The 16,423-nt window shown below is 43.3% G+C and overlaps 1 protein-coding gene across 2 annotated transcripts in view; it reads left to right on the top strand.

The window, feature by feature from the left end:
* Positions 1 to 6,161: 6,161 nt before the first annotated feature.
* The window catches only part of Akap9 (A-kinase anchoring protein 9), a 146,326-nt gene continuing 136,064 nt past the window's right edge, over positions 6,162 to 16,423 (top strand). For both annotated transcript variants that reach the window (XM_052173169.1, XM_052173168.1), the window contains exon 1: positions 6,162 to 6,361. In XM_052173169.1, the coding sequence (XP_052029129.1) occupies positions 6,314 to 6,361 (48 nt within the window). In that variant the 5' untranslated portion in view covers positions 6,162 to 6,313. The remainder of the gene's footprint in view (positions 6,362 to 16,423) is intronic.

Raw genomic sequence — 16,423 nt, 5'->3', positions numbered from 1 at the left:
TGTCATCCTAAGGCCGGTAATCCTGGACTGGATATGGAAGCTATTTAAGCATGAGGAATCCAGAAAGCAAGCCAGCCAGCAATGTTCTTTGATAGTTTCGGCTTCAAGGTCCTGCTTGAGTTCCTGCCGTGACTTTTCTAAATTATGGACTGTGACCTGTAAGTTGAAATAAATCCATTCCTCTTCAAGTTGCTTTTGGTTAGCACATTTTATTACATCAACAGAAAAGAAACTGGAATAGAAATTGGTGCCAAGGGGATCAAAATACCTATGGCTCACAGCCAATCAATAGACTGAGCATAGCGTCCCCAATGGAGGAGCTAGAGAAAGGTCCCAAGGAGCTGAAGAGGTTTGCAGCTGTATAGGAGGAACAATAATATGTACCAACCAGTAACCCCAGAGCTCACAGGGACTTAACCATCAATCAAAGAGTACACATGGAGGGACCCATGGCTCCAGCTGCATATGTAGCAGAGGATGGCCTTGTCAGACATCAATGAGAGGAGAGGCCCTTGGTCCTGTGAAGGCTTGATGCCCCAGTGTAGAAGAATGCCAGATCAGGAATGTGGTAGAGGGGTTTGGTGAACTGAGAGAGGGGGAATAGGAGAGGGAGTTTTCGAAGGGGAAATGAGGAAAGGGGATACTATTTGAAATGTAAGTGAAGCAAATATCTAATAAAAAAAATTGGTGCCAAGAAAGTGAGGTGTGCTGTGATGGACATGACCATGTGGCTTTTCACGCTTGGGATAGCTTTGTGGAGAATTTTTGTGCTTTAGGCTGAAAAAGTCACCAACTCTGTAGAGTTTGATGAGCTATAGGAATCTGAAAGTCAATGGTGAGAGAAATGTGGTTTGTGGAGGCCTAGCTCAGGAGGTTTGAAAAGGGAGCAATGGCTTAATCTAGGACTGGACCTAGGGGGTCATTCATGTGATATTTTTTACTAAGAATTTGTAGTTTCTGGTCAGCTGAAGAATCCGCTATTATTAGAAAGAGACCAACACCATTGAGATAAATCTTTTGTGCTTCATTTGGAGAATAAGGACATGTTTCCTCGGGACGCATGACTCTACAGCACACAGAAGCTGTGGTCAAAGGAGGGCACAGCTGAATTTGACTTTGTGAAAGAGTCACTCGCATGGTACTGGTTCTGAAGCCATGAAAGCTTCAGCGCCGAAGGGTCATCGGAAGAAGACAAAGCCTGTTACCACTTGACGAGGTTTTTATCATCAGACTGTCTTGACCTGCCGGCTCCTAATAAAGACACAGACTGTTATTACTTATGAAATCTTAATCACTATAACTCAGGCCATGTCCCGACTAGCTCGTATAACTTAATTAACCCATTTATTCTAGTCTATATTTGACATGTGGCCTGTTACCTTTCATAGCCAACTTCCTCGCTCTGTCTGGTGAACTCCCCTGGGGGCCTGATTCTTCCCCCAGAGACCCTCTCTGCTTACTCCTTCCTGCCTAGCTATTAGCCATCAGCTCTTTATTAAAGCCAATCAGAGAATGTCTTAGGCAGGTGAGGAAGGACATAGACACCCCTTCATGATGAACACAAAAATGTTATCCCAACAATGGCTACTTGAAGAGATGTCAGGAAAGGACACTGGTGAGGGTGCAGCCTCAGTTTCAATAGAGGCCCAGAATACTGGAGATGCTCAGACTGTGGACTTAGGACGCTGACAGGAATAGAGTGGATGTAGTCTGAGCCTAGGCAGCAAGCTATGAATGGCAGAACTGGAGAGGTAGGACTGGCTAAGCCCACTGGCCTGAAAAATCACGAGTTCCAGACGTGAGATGCTAAGCTAGTACGTTTTATCCATAGGCTTGACAAATACCATAGGATACAGGAATTACTTGATTTTTATAATTTAAGCCTTTCTTTATGGCCTAAAATATGGTCTATGTTGGAGACATAGAGGTTCCTGAAAAGAGTATGTATTTCATCATTGTTGGTTGGACTAGGTTTTAGATGTCTAAGCCATCTAATGTATTGTTCATTTTAGCTCTTGAGTTTTATTGGTTTATTTTGTTGTTACTTATATCTGAAAAACTAGATTTCAAGCCAAGGTTAATCAGAAGAGATAAAAGAAGGTCACAGCTTGTGCTGTGGACATGGTTTACTAGTGTCTGGTTATCACAAGATCACAGGACCACTTCTGCTTTATTTGATTAAAATTAGCAATAATTCTATACTATTGTCTAAACACATACTACACATTCAAAGAATTGGCACTGTTCCAAAACTGTATTTTGAAAATTTTTGAGAATTTTATATAGTTCTGTGGCTTTTCCACTTCCCTCTCTTCCCTCTAGTCCTCCTTCCTGTGTCCCCCCTCTCAAATCCATGGCCTCTTTGTCTTTAATAATTTTTATTGCATGTATACATGCATATAAATATACAGATACAACCTACTGTGTCCATCCAGTAACTTGTATATATGTATATATTTTAGGGCTGATGACAGGTCACTGAAAAACCAATGAGGAAACTCATTCCTAGGAAAGACTGATTCTCCTTCTCTTAATAGTCAGCAACTGCCTATAGCTCAAAAATGTATTTTTAAAAAATTGCTTGTTAGGAAACAATTTAAATTGTACCCACCATATATATTATATATATTTATAACACACACACACACACACACACACACACACACACACACACACACACACACACAAAACAAATGAATGAAATGACACTTAATCCTTTCCACTAGAGAAAAGGTCACGAATAATGATCATGTACTCATAGACGGTCTTACATTCTGGATTTGGATTATTGTAATCTTGTGGAATTCTTTTTTTTCTTTTTTTTCATTTACTGTTTTCCTGTATGTATATATATGATGCATGTATACATGACTTGTGTGTACATGATGTGTATGTTTCTTTTTTTAAAAAGATTATTTTCTACTTTCTTTTGATTTTGGATTTTAAAAACAAAAATGTTTTATGAATCTTCACAGCAGAGTTATATTTCTGGTTTCTTAGATGAAACTATGTAGGGGTAAATATTTTATATTTAAAAATTTGAAAAATTTAAGTATCATACAATATACACAAGATGTATTCATTAGAACCGTTAAAAACAGAAAGAAAACATGTCCCCCAGTCCCCCTTTGCAGTGGAAGATTTTTGCAAGGATGCAGTGTTACGGAAGCCTTCCCAGGGTGTTATCTTGTGAGCTATAGAGTTACCCTCGGTACTTCTAAGAAAGAAGGAAAGACAGCAGGACAGGTCTCCTGGAAAACTCTATTGACCTGAATTCTTTTTACACAGAAGACATGTTGGTGGCAAGGAGGAGAAGACGGGATAAGGGTTGTACGTTCCTCTTCAAATCAGAGCTAAAACTGGTTGAGATTTAGTGCTGGTGTAACTTGGAGAGGTCCATGTTCTTTACGTCCCTTGTTAACAGTGGTCTGACACTTGCAGCTCAGAAAGACTGATTCGCTCAACACCACCAGTAGCCACCGCACCTCCCAGCAATCTTCCTGGCAAGAGTATTACAAAACTCTATTTAGAACAAGTGTATTTATCCTGGATGGAAAGACTACAGGGGCCCCTTTCACACTCTTTGGGAGCTCACAGTTTATATGCTGCAACTACTTAATAATGTAAAAGCCCTTGCAGATCTGAAGTTTGTGTTTATATATTCTTTTAGTCAGTAATTAATTGCACTCTCTTGGATTATTGGCCTATAATTGCATCCTTTGTAATAGTAGTACCTTAAATTGTTCTGATTTCGTTTAGATTATAGGTCACTCAAACTGATTATAGGTATGTTTTATAAGATATTATTTCAAAAGACTTTCATTTTGAAACTTATTTTATTGAGCACATTTTATAAATAATATTTAGTTCTTTAAAACCCCACTGTTGGGGCTGCAGAGGTGGCTAAGGAGGAAAAGTGACTGCCCCGCCCGTGTGAGGAGCAGAGTTCGCATCCATCCCAGGCATGCTAAAGCGGAATGGGCCCAGCAACGCGCTTGGAAACCCAAGAGGCAGAGATGGGTAGGACCTGTGGAGCCAGCGGCTAGCTGGCTCAGCTAAATTGTCAAGGTCTTAGTTCCAGCGAGAGACCCTTGTACACACGTAAAAGGTGACTAAGGAAGACCCTAATGCCAACCTCCACCCTCCAGAAGCACATGATCATATATCTGACTTCCACACACGTAAACATACATGGACAAGTGCACTCAGGCCACACATACAAAAGAACCCCTGTAAATAAATCCTGATGCTTTTAAAAAATTGTTTGGAGACATAGACAGCTAAATAGAAAAAGACTCAAAGTTTTGGCATCAGCACTAGCTACGACTTCCATTACCCAACCATGGGAAGTTGCCAAATGATTTAACCATTCAAGCTTTCTGCTTCTCATTTTATAAATCATCATTTTCCTTTTGTTTGAATTATATGAATAAATGACATGGAAACATGATTGAACAGGTATCATAAGAAACAGCAGTAATTCCACGGATATACCCTTCTCATAGATCAGCTATGTTACTGAGCAGCTTTTATACCTGAGACAGGTGCATATAATTTATAATTACAAAAGGAAACCGCAGAAATAATCTTGCAACATTTAGCAGATCATGAACATCTTTAGTTACAAAGATACAACAAACTGCAACAACGAGTTGACCTCCAGAGCCACTGAGAAAGCAGGGTCATTAACAAACAGGAAACCAGTCAGATATCCTGGGCTGCTTCCTCCTAGGCAATCAGAATCACAGCTCATCACTCACTCCAGGCAGTTTGTAACACTTCATGCTAGACTTAGCTCTGCACAGGGAGATGGGTCACTGAGAAAAGCACTCCTCTCTCCGACCACGCTCTTTTAATTTCTTTTATTCCTATGACGAGGCGTCTGATCTCACATCCCCAATTCCAGCTGAGAAAATTGGGCAATACACACTTGATTGTTTGAAGTTGGCATAATTATGTTTGAAATATGATTTCTAAATCACAGGTACCAGAAACATCGTTGGTGTCTGATAGACCTAAGGTTTTTAGTCTCCCCCCTTTCATATGTATATCCATCTAACACTACTTTTATGATTAAATGAATATCTTTAGTTCTTACCTGCTAATTTTCCAGTCCAACCTATGTTAAAACAAAGAAGAAAGGATCTGAGACACTAAAATGGTTCACTCCAGGAATGGATTTGAGGGGCAGGAGAGGGGAAGGAGGGGGTGAGGGAGGGGGAAAGAAAGGATTAGCAGAGCAGAAGGGGGAGGAAAGATAGTAATAATCAATTTATAAGCACGGCTCAATTAAATGTAACAAAGTTTATTGGGAATAATCCTTCATACTAGCCATTTCAAGTAAAGACATAGAAAGAACAAAGGTTCGAGCGTTTTCACACTCCAGGAATATCCATAAATATTAAACAGATTCTCTGACTTAGTTCTTAGACTCCAGGTAAAGTCAGAGAAGCAGCATAGTTGTTTTAAGGTCATTAAAATTCAAAGGTAGAGGTAGCCCCTTTACCTGAGGTAAGACCGACCCCAGAGGTGAAGGGGAGAGGGGTGAGCCAGGAGGGGTCATGGTAGGGGTGGGAGGAGAGGGGGGGCTAAGGAATGGATGTAAAGTGAATAATTGATTAATGGGGGTAAGAAAGTTAGACTGGCCTTGTTCCCAACTTAGATTCCGAATTCGAGTTCCTTAGGAACACAGTTGCCAAGGAGAAGCCCCTAGGAGTGTCTCAGCCTCACTCCAAAGAACAAAGAGTTGGGAGAAGGCTCTGGCCACAGACTGTTCTTGCAGCGCGCGGGGAAGGACGGAGACCATGGGTTGAGAGGGAACCTGTGGGGAACTGCGGGCGGGATCTGAGGTTCCGGAAGGAGCAGGAGCCCCTCCGATTTCCCCGGGTCGGGGGTCCCGCCCTCGCCCTTGCCCTTTCCACGGCGGCTTCCCGCGAGGAGGCCGCCGTCGCTTTTGAATCTGGAAATGCAGTGTGGCGTGTTACCAGCCCCGGATCGCGGGAGGCGCGGCTGTCGGGCCGCCCGAACCTGAGCCCTGCGACCCCGGTCGAGCCGGGCCGGCACAGGCACCTGTCGGCCACGCTCGCGGCTGCGCCGACCGCCCCCCCCCCCCCCGCTCCGCCCCGCCCCGCCCCGCCGGCCGCCGTGTGTTTACGTGGAGACGAAGATGGCGGCGGTGACCGCGGGGCCCGTGCAGCCCGGCACGAGCCGCCGGTGAGCGCCCAGCGCGTCCCGAGTGGCCGCGGAGCTCCGTCCGCCTCTTTCTAAACAGATCTTTCCTCCCCGCCGCATCCCGGCCTACCCTGCAGACGCCATGGAGGACGAGGAGAGGCAGAGGAAGCTGGCCGCGGGCAAGGCGAAGGTAGGAGCGCAACGGCCGCGGGCCGCGTCGGGAGGCGGTGACCCGGGGCGGGGGTTGGGAGAGAGGCCGGGCGGCGGGGCTGCGGCTGCGGCCGGGGTTGGTGTGGGGTCTGGGTCTGGGTCTGCGGCTGGGGCTGAAGAGCCGCCCCCTCTTGCTGCTGGTGGAGACCTGATGACTGCACCGCTCGGCTCGGTTCCTTTCTGCCCGGTGCCACACAGAACCCTCTCTTACCCCGGGTCTACACTGCTAAGGAATTGCTCTGCGGCCTCCACCCTTTCCCTTTCTGAAGGGAGTTTGGGGACTCGGGCAGGCTTTGTGCTTTCCGGATTGAGTGTTTAGGGTTTTCTTTATTCCGGGAACTCCCCTGCTATGACCATCAGCCTGCCTTCGTGAGGTGTCACGTTGGCACTCTTGGGTGTGTGTGTGTGTGTGTGTGTGATTGGCCTGTGACAGCTGCCTCGGCAGTGTCTTGAGTGTGCCACAAGTGCCAGCAGTGAACTTAGCTGTAGGGGCGTTTTTTTTTTTTTTAATTTTTTTTTTTTTTTAAAGAAGCGGTTCTTTGTATATTCGTGTTGGAGGTCTTTGTCCTGGCACGCGCTTTTGTAGTGTGTGGAACGGAACTTAGGTGTACCGAAAGGTTCCAGAAACTGAACAACACCTATAGAATTGGTGTTTTAAATAATGCATTTGTTAAGGTTGATTTTTGTGTGGGCATTCGTGTATGGCAAGCCATGTAAACAATCCAGACTTATATGTAGGTATCTTTCAGTGGGCTTACTAAATAATTTGACACCGTTGTGAATGGAATAGAATGATTTCTTTGTAAAATTACCTGTTTGAGCTTACCTTTGGACCCCCCTTGCTTCCTAAAATGAAATTACTCTGAAGATATATTGTCTTTTTTAGACCTAATTGTCAGCAGTATATTTGGGGATAATGAAGTTATATTTTAAACTGTTTTTTTTTTTTCTATTGTACTTGCTGGTTTTATGTCAACTTGACATAAGCTAGAGTCATCTGAGAGGTGGGACCCTTAATTGAGAAAATGCCTCCTTAAGATCAGGCAGTAGACATTTCCTTACTGATTGATGTTGAGGGGAGGGCCCAGGCCATTGTGGGTCTTGGCAGGTTGGGCTGGTGGTCCTGGCTCTCTAAGAAGGCAGGCTGAGCAAGTCAAGTCGGTAAGCAGCACCCCTCCAAGCACCAGCTCCTCAGTTCAGTTCAGGTTCCTGCCCTTTGAGTTCTTGTCTTGACTTCCTTTAATGATGGACCGTGATATGGCAGTGTTGTAAGTTAAATAAACCCCTTTCTTCTCCAAACGGCTTTGGTCATGATGTTTCATTGTAGCAGTCGTAGCCCTAACCAAGACACCCGCCTTCCTTTATTCTCTCTCACATCATCAACAAAGGAAGCAGGTCTAATGAGTGAAGGGCCCACACTGGAGAGATACAGTGGTCCATGCGCACCCTTAGTTTGATAAAGGAGGATGTGCAATAGCTAACCTTGTATGTCTGGAATATAGGTATCTGACTTTCCCATAAGCACCCTCTGTGTAAGGTCAAGATTTGAATGTGTCTGTGTGGCATTCTAGAAACGGGGGTGTGTGGGGGGGAGCCCAGCTTTTCTTCCTTTTGTGAACCCCTGAGGAACTGCCTGGGCTCAGAGTACTGAAGGAATTGGAGGTGTAACATGCATTCTTTTCTGAACATCGAGGCCCCGAGGAGAGAGCGATCTTTCTCTTCTTGTTCTCCCACCCTTCGTGTTTTAGCAGAGTCTTTGACTATCGTCCGGGCCGGCTGGCTTCAGATTCAATGGCAATGCCATGTTAGCCTACGAAGTGCTAGAATTATGTGTGTGAGCTCCTGTGTCTACAAGATAGATGTCTTATTGACTACTTCATAATCTCTGCTTCCTTTTCTAAAGATATTCTGTACTAAATGTGTGAGGCACTCCTGCTGAGCTTGGTCTGCCTTCACTAGACCTGTTTTAGGATTAAATTGCTGCCAATAAATACTTGATTTATCTTTAAAAAGAGAATTTGAATTTCTCCGTATGTTTCTGCCTTTGTGGGCTGGGGGGGATGATTTATTTACCGTGTGAACTGCTTGTTGTACAAACAGGGGCACCGGATTCAGAGTTCCACCACCCACATAAAGCTGGTTACCATCTGTAACCCGGCGCCTGGGAGACAGGGACAGACAGACCCCTGGGACACCCTGTCCAGTCCTCTAGCCAAAATACCAAGCTGGAGTGTCACTTGGAGACCCTGTCTCAAAAAATACTATAGAAGGTGGAAAGCGATATGGGACAGCGGCCTCTGACTTCTGCGGGCACAGGCACGTGTTCCCCACACATATCACACAGTTCTGCCTTTGGGGACACAGTCTCTCTCTTAAAATTAATTTTATCTAAAATATTGCTTTGTCTAGAATTGAGCCTAGGCTTCCCAGTGAGGGTTATAACCACGTGGCTTATAAGCAGCTCTAGTTGTGCAACATACAGACGTTGAGATAGCCTATGAAGACAACACGAAGAAAACAATTTTCTCAGTTACCTGAGGGAATATTATGCAGCCATTATGTTTGTAGAGCCTGAAAGGAACATGGGTTGTGAGGTGCAACTTGTATCTGCAAAAGCATTACATGCATTTTCCATCTGTATAAACACAATGCCTTTAATTGGGAATGAAAAAAAACCTGTTGTGAATATGATAAGTGACTTGTGTGTGTGTGTGTGTGTGTGTAGCTCTGTGGTGCAGTGCAAAGCCCTGCATTCAGTCTACATCAGAAACTTTTAAAAACTAAATATTTGCCAAACCTATATTGGAGTCCCATTTTATGGCAGGAATTGGAAGTACAGATGTGATTGTCTCCTCTTCTCTCTGTGGGTCAGAAGGCAGGTGTGGGTAGTAGGTTAAGTGAGGTGCTCTGTGGGGAGGGCCTATGGTGACTTATCTTTCCTATTGGTAAGATGTTTTAAATACTATTCATTTCCTAGACCATTAATACAGTCACTCTATTATTATGTTAATGCAGCTTATAATTATCTATCAGATAATAATTATTCGATAAAACAGTTGCTTACTGAATGAGCAGAGTAAGAAATGAGCCGTCCCGGTGCTTCTTTGAAGTATGGCTGTCCTCAGTAATTCAGAATTCTTCGTCTAAAGTTGTTCATTGCTGCCATAAAGAAAGAACACATAAAATCATTTTCCAAAACCTATTTAGAAGCTTGGTTCTCCATATTTCTTATTTATTGGGTTTAATTATTGTCTTTGATAATTTGTTTTCATAAATCACAATTCTTAAATCTTTTCCTTGGTAACCGATTGGTTGGTTGTTTCACTGAGAATTACCATGTATCTAGAACACATAAACGCTCACTTTAAAAATAGCTTGTCATGTATACATTATAGTATATTTTACGAAATGTTTTATACCAATCTAAAGCTAGTACAGGAGAATAAATTACAGTATATATATATATATATATATATATACACTGTAGAATATAGTATATATATATATATACTGTAGAATCTTTGTAGAATGATATATATATATATATATATATATATATATATATATATATATATATAGCGCAGAATCATTCTACAAAGACTTTAAACTGGGAAAATCACCACCAATAGTGCTAGGTTAAAGGCTGGTGGGTGGAGCAGCTCAGCCACCACCCAGTCCCAGATCCAGGGCTTTGAGCTGGCCCACCCCAGTCTCTACCCCTCTGTGAGCTGCTGCAGAATGAGTGCATGCAGAGGGCGGCTGCAGAGCCACAGCTCAGGACCTCCGGTGACACAGGACAACAGGGTCCATGTGAGGATGACTGTCCAGTGTGGACGGTGGGTGTCATAGAAGCCAGAGGCCTTCAACCAGACCAATGACATGCGTGGACAGAGGGTATACTGTGGGACATATTGTGACACACTACAGCTTACATGACAAGATGTCCTCTATGCTTTGTTTTGTTTATTTACTTATTTTTTCTTTTACTGGGGAGGTTGCGAGGGCAAAGGGCAGACACAAACGGACAGAGTGATGTGAAAATCACAAAGAATCAATAAAAAGTTAGAAGATGTTATTTCTCCTAAGGTTATGTGTACAGACCGACTCATGGAGATGTGATGACTGTGTTCGTAATTCGCACCTTTTGTTTCTGTGAAGGGAATCTGTGAGAGCTTTAACGGGGCGGGAAAGACCCATCCGGGCTGAGAGCAGTGGCATCCCACACACAGACTGCAGAGGGCTAGGGGAGGAATGAATGACCTCCCCTTCTCTGTTTGCAGACAGTGGGCCAGGATTCTGGCTCCCATGCCTTCCCACCACGGAGGATGGGGCCCTCTGAACTGGGAGACGGTGTAAACCCTTCCTTCTTCTCTTATGGTGCATTTTTCAGGTGTTTGGCCTCAGTACCAAGGAAAGTAACTAATGTGAAGGATGTCTGGCCAAACGCACCAAAGGCCATACTGTAGCTCCTGTTTTTATGGTCCCAATCTGTCTCCCCAGCCCTAAAATATTTGTTATGATTAGAAAAAAAATTCAAATACCATTTTTAAAAATTATAAAACCTTACCCACACGGTATGGTAATGTGTGTGTCTGACAGGACTGTCCCACAGAAGAACATGGCGACGTAACTAGCTCTCCAACTGTCTGTTTACTCCAGTCTTGCTTGTGTTATGTAGCTGGTGCCCTGTATTAATAGGCATTTGGGGATGTTCTTTTATTGTTTTTTTTTTTTTTTAAGGCAAAGCATCATGTAGCCCAGGCTGGCCTTGAATTGCTGCCCCTCCAGTCTGTCTCCAGCTCTGCAGATGGACCCTCCAGGCCCCGAGGATCTCTCTTGCACTTTTGTCTGTCTTATCCTTTCTGCTGCTCTCAGTTCTCGCTGCCGGGGACGGGATCCTCTGGCCTTACTCCTTTCCGGTGCACCCACTTTGCTGTTTTAGATCGGCAGTGACTGAAGAACCCAGAAACTGGGGTTCACAGACTAGTTGGTGAAAACTCCAAGGAGAACGGAGCCAAGTGGAGCAGACTTCTCTGTCAGCTTAGTGGTGTTACTTCGCGCTGCTGTACGGTCCTCAGTATTAATGTTGTCAAAAACCTGTCCCCCGGAGAGAGAAGACATTACCAGATTATTTTCTGGTAAAAAATGTTGTAAAAAACCTGTCTCCCGGAGAGAGAAGACATTTACCAGGTATTTTCAGACCCAGGCAAACCCTGTTTACCATGAAATGGCCAGGAACGGCACCACAAAGGCTGTTCTATGTTGAACCAAACATTTCAGCTCCATTTTAAATGACTTATTTTTTCCAAGTAAAATTATGTGGAAATTTACTGTTATATAAAGAGTATTATGATGCAATTTATCTTTAAATCATATTAGGAATATTTTTTTAAAAGCTTGCTACGTACAGCACAATTTTTAAAACGTAAGTTTTGTGCCAGCGAGGCAGTGCTTTATATAATAGACATTGTTCAGTGAATAAGTTCAGGTTCTTGGCTTCTTTATTTAGCAATCAGCAGTTATGATTCTTATATGTTCACCAAGCATTTGCAGTTTGAGTAGTACCAGGTATATGCAAAAAGAAAAAGGCTTTGAGTTGTTGACAACCAGGGTTTTCACCTTCTGTACAGTTAGTTGTTCCTTGTGTTTTCAGGCATATGTCTTTCCTGTCTTCCTGTTTCCTTTTAAGCGATCGCTAGGTATGACAGAGGTATCTAGTCTAGTGTTCTCAGCAGTGCAAGAGTTGATGCCTTCAGCATTCACAGCACTCAGACCGAGAATTTAAAAGTTATTTGTTATCTGCAGGTCTCACTGAAGTGAGAGAAACTGCTTGTGGAAGCTTCTTCAAAGGCAAGGTCTCTGGAGTAAACCCCCAGTGGCAAAACACAGAGGAGAGAAAGACCCAAGGGAAAGATGTCAAATCTTTGTCCCACCCTGTCACCGGTGTCCTGCTTCTTTTCTACACGCTGTTACTCGGCAGTGGCAGTACTGCCCGTCGGGTGACAAACACTCCAGGGCTATCCCGTGCGTGACAAGAGTGGAACAAAGATCTTTTAAAACAGTGTCCTATTTCAAGATTGATTTACTTGATATGTGTGTGCATGTTTCCTGTGTGTATGATTGTGCCCAGTGCCCTTGCAGTTTAGAAGAGGGTGTCGGGTCCCCTGGAGCTAGGGCTGTGGATGCTTGTGAGCCTCCATGGGGTGCTGGGAACCTAACCAAGGCTTCTGCAAAAACAAGTGCTCCTAACTGCTGGACTGTCGTTCCCACTCCAGCCATCTTCATTGTATAAAGAAAAATGGTTCTAGCAAGAGTGAAACTATGCAGCAGTCGGGAATTGTGCTTTAGTGAAATTGAAGTTAGCTTTTTCTGACATGGCAGTGAGAAAAAGTAACCTGTCAGCACTGGCTAGGATAGTGTATTTATTTGCAGCAATATTCTTCTAAAATTAAAATTTGGAATTCTTTTCAATTGATTAGTATTCCCTTAAACAGCAACCCCCACCCCCGAGATGCAGTTTCTCTGTGTAGCCCTGGCTATAGTAGAACTCACTGTATAGACCAGGCTGGCCTTGAACTCGGAGATCTGCCTGCCTCTGCCTCCCCTGTGCTGGGATTAAAAGTATGTGTGACCACTGCTCAGCTAAAACTTTGAACTTTTTAACTTGAAAATTTGAAAGTTTGTTAGTTATAAAGGTTGCCCCTACGCCATCTCTGTGTGTGTGTGTGTCAGTGTCTTTGTGTCTCTGTGTGTGTCTATGTGCAGGTCTACGAGAGGGAGAGATATATGTAATACTGTACTCTGGCTCTAGTAGAAAAGGTTCTAGGACTTTGGGGACATTTATACTCTCATTTATTTTAAACCCAACTATAGCTATGGACTTTTACCTAGCAAGCATTTATTTAAATTCTTGCAAACTGTGCCTTATTGTCTACAAGAAGAATCCTGTTACAGCACATGGACAACAAACCTATGCTGTGAAGGCATTAGTAAAATACTGATAGAAATACTGGGTATGAAAAAGCTAGTGTTGGATTATTATTTTTTAATTCTGATAAGACTCACCTAAGCACAAACCATTCTGAAACAAACTTTTTAGTGGCATAACTTTACATTACACCATTACCACCATGCCTGTTTTACCAAACCAGAATAAAACCTTGTGCAGTAACTATTTTCATTCCCTAGTCTCTCTAGCTGGAAGCAACTGGCTACTATTCCAATTGATTTGTTTATACTCACTCACTGGTTTCCCTTGTTTCCCCTTTAGTCTGTGGTGGTTCGTGCTGTTGTGACAGGATGTACAAATTCTGGAGTGCGTGTTCATATCTCTGCTGTGTTTCCCAAGAGTGAGACCGCCGCTGGTCATGTGCAGACTGCGTTGATGCTTTTGCAGGCTTCTCAAGGAGTTTTGGACAGTAGCTGTTGTCCGTTCCTGTTACAGTGTCTAAGGAGTCAGCTGCTTCTTGTTGCACTAACACCAGTGTCTGTTTTAAGTTATTAGAAGCAGCCTGAGTAGATGCAGAGTGGGATTTAGTTCAGGGTTTTCCAGTTACTAATGATGAACATCTTTTCATGTGAATTTTTTGGCCACTAGTGGAGCTTTAGAAAAATATTTATAGTCTTTTGTCTACATTTAACAATGCTTTTACCACCTTATTTTATATATGATATTATTCTGTGTACACACACACACACACACACACTCATATGCAGTGCATATATATTTATGTGCCAGGAATGGACAGACAGAAACACATTCCCAGTGGACTTATACAATTTAAACCAGCTACACATAAGGTTGTTTTGGTGAGTAGATTGGAGCATGTATTAACCTTGATTTCTTTGTGGGCCAGTGACTGCTCCACAGTCAGCTGTTTCACAAGTGCATGCACTTTGGTTAAGCGGGCACCTGTTGCCTTTTGGCTTAGTCATTGCTGCCTGTATCTATGATGGGAACACATTTGGTCTTGAGTCACGAAAAGGTCTTTTAAAAATACATAAACACAATAGACCTATATGCATGCTTCACCAATGAAAGATGTTTTTGTTATAATATTGTATCCTCTTTTAAAAAAAATCCCATGATAGTTGTCACTAAAATATAACTTAAAGTACTCAATGCCTGTCTAGGCACGATACATAGTCTGTCCATTATACATGAATTAATAGATTCAAAAGCGCTAAATATTCAGAATATCCAAAAATTAGCATTGTTCCAGCAGTGGTTTTTCAAAGTTGTTTAAATCTGTAGTTCATTTTGCACTCTGTAGTATTCTTTTATCCCTTTAGTTTGTGTGCAGTATAATGCTTCCAGTTTCTGGTTGTGATTCCTTCTGTGTATTTCCGGTCACTGGAACTTTTATGTTGTTGGAGTGTCTGTGCGTCTTGGGTTGGTCTGTCCGCCTTTCAAGAAGAGGTTATTTTTTTAAAGCCTTAAATTTATTTGATCTCTCTGGAACTACATTAAAATGTACAAAACCCTAAATATTCTAATGTCTACATGAAACTGACTAGGTTTGTAATTTACGCACACGCAGAATGCAGCAGGGGCAGGACCACTTCCTTTCTTTCCTGACACTCAGCACGAAGCCTTGTTGCGAAGGCTAGTCTGTTGAGGGCTCCGAGGGTGGGCTCTGTTTATTCCTTACCAGCTACACTTTATGTTCATTGATTTATTAGCCATTTCCCTGGAAAGGTGCTGTGCCGCCGGGTGGGATGTGAAACACATGGGTTTGCCACACACAGACTTCAGCTGCTTTCTCCCTCTCGTTGCCAAGCACGCGTAGCAGAAACAAGGGCTCCTTTTGCCTTAATGTCGCAGCGGCAGTTCCCTAGTCCACACATAGCAGCGGGCGGGCGGCTGGAGCACGCGCTGAGGTTGTAGATAGGAAATGGTGCAATGCTCCAGCCTCTGAGCCCACCCCAGAGACGGGCATCCTCCAGCAAGGGGCCACCGCTTAAAGGTTTCGTGACCTTGGAAACAGTACTGTCACCTGGGGACCAGGTGCTCAAATCTGTGGGCGCCATTTCTCTTTCAGATTTTTACTCCCAGGTAAAGGGCATAAAGAACAGAGAGGGGGTGTCTAATGCTGCTTTGCCAGTTTGAGAAAGGTTTCTTGGATAAAAACCAAGCCTGATGGGTCTGAGTTTGATCCCCACAGCTCACGTAGTTGAAGAAGAGAGCTCGTTCCTGTAAACTGTCCTCTGACCTCCACATGATGTCGTGGTCCTGCCCTCCCTTAAACAGACAGATGGGTGGATAGATGCAAATATTTTACTAAAAAAATACAGATGCACGGCCCGAGTTGTTGACTTTAGGCAAGACTGTAAAGTCAGTTTGTGACACATACACCAGAAGTTCTTTTTGAGACTTCTCAGAATTTCTTAAGAACTTTTGTTGTGAAATCAGTGTAGTTGTAGGTAGTGAGGTAGGACTAAACCAGGCAATATAAGATCAAATTGCGTTTGTATTTTTTACTTTGTGAGTAGGAAACTACCTCTCCTTGCCTTTCTTATATCTGTAAAAACAGGGGCTCTTACAGTACCTGCCTTGGAATTAGTGTTATACTATAGAATTAGCTAATAAATTTAAACCTCTTAAATGACTGTCGGGGGCGGGAGATAAAGCATAGAGGCTAAGAATGCGTGTTGCTCTTGTAGAGGATCTCGGTTTGGTTCCCAGCCTCCACACAGCGGCTCATCCACCCTTAAGTAGTTAGAGGCCGTCTGGTGCCTTCTGACATGAGTTGGCAGCAGTCACACATGTGGTATGTGTAGGCAGAATACTGACACATAAATAAACTTAAAGAAAAAAAGACATAGTCAGGCTATTGCATATTGGAGAGTGTCAGACATTGTTTTTATCTGTGTCATGCTAGAACTTAGATGGTTAAGGTGGACAGCGGAAAGTGAGGTCCGAGAAGGAACTAATGGGCAGTTAACGAGGAACCATGTGAGCCACAGAACCCAGAACAGCTTTGATTGTACAAGTAGTGGGAACTGTTAAAAGGAGGCGTGTTTGTTTTTTTGTGTTGTCTCA

This window comes from Apodemus sylvaticus, chromosome 2 (assembly GCF_947179515.1).
Source record: "Apodemus sylvaticus chromosome 2, mApoSyl1.1, whole genome shotgun sequence".
Classification (NCBI taxonomy): domain Eukaryota; kingdom Metazoa; phylum Chordata; class Mammalia; order Rodentia; family Muridae; genus Apodemus; species Apodemus sylvaticus.
The sequence above is the reverse complement of the archived record's forward strand: the minus strand, read 5'-3'. Positions and strand labels throughout refer to the sequence as shown.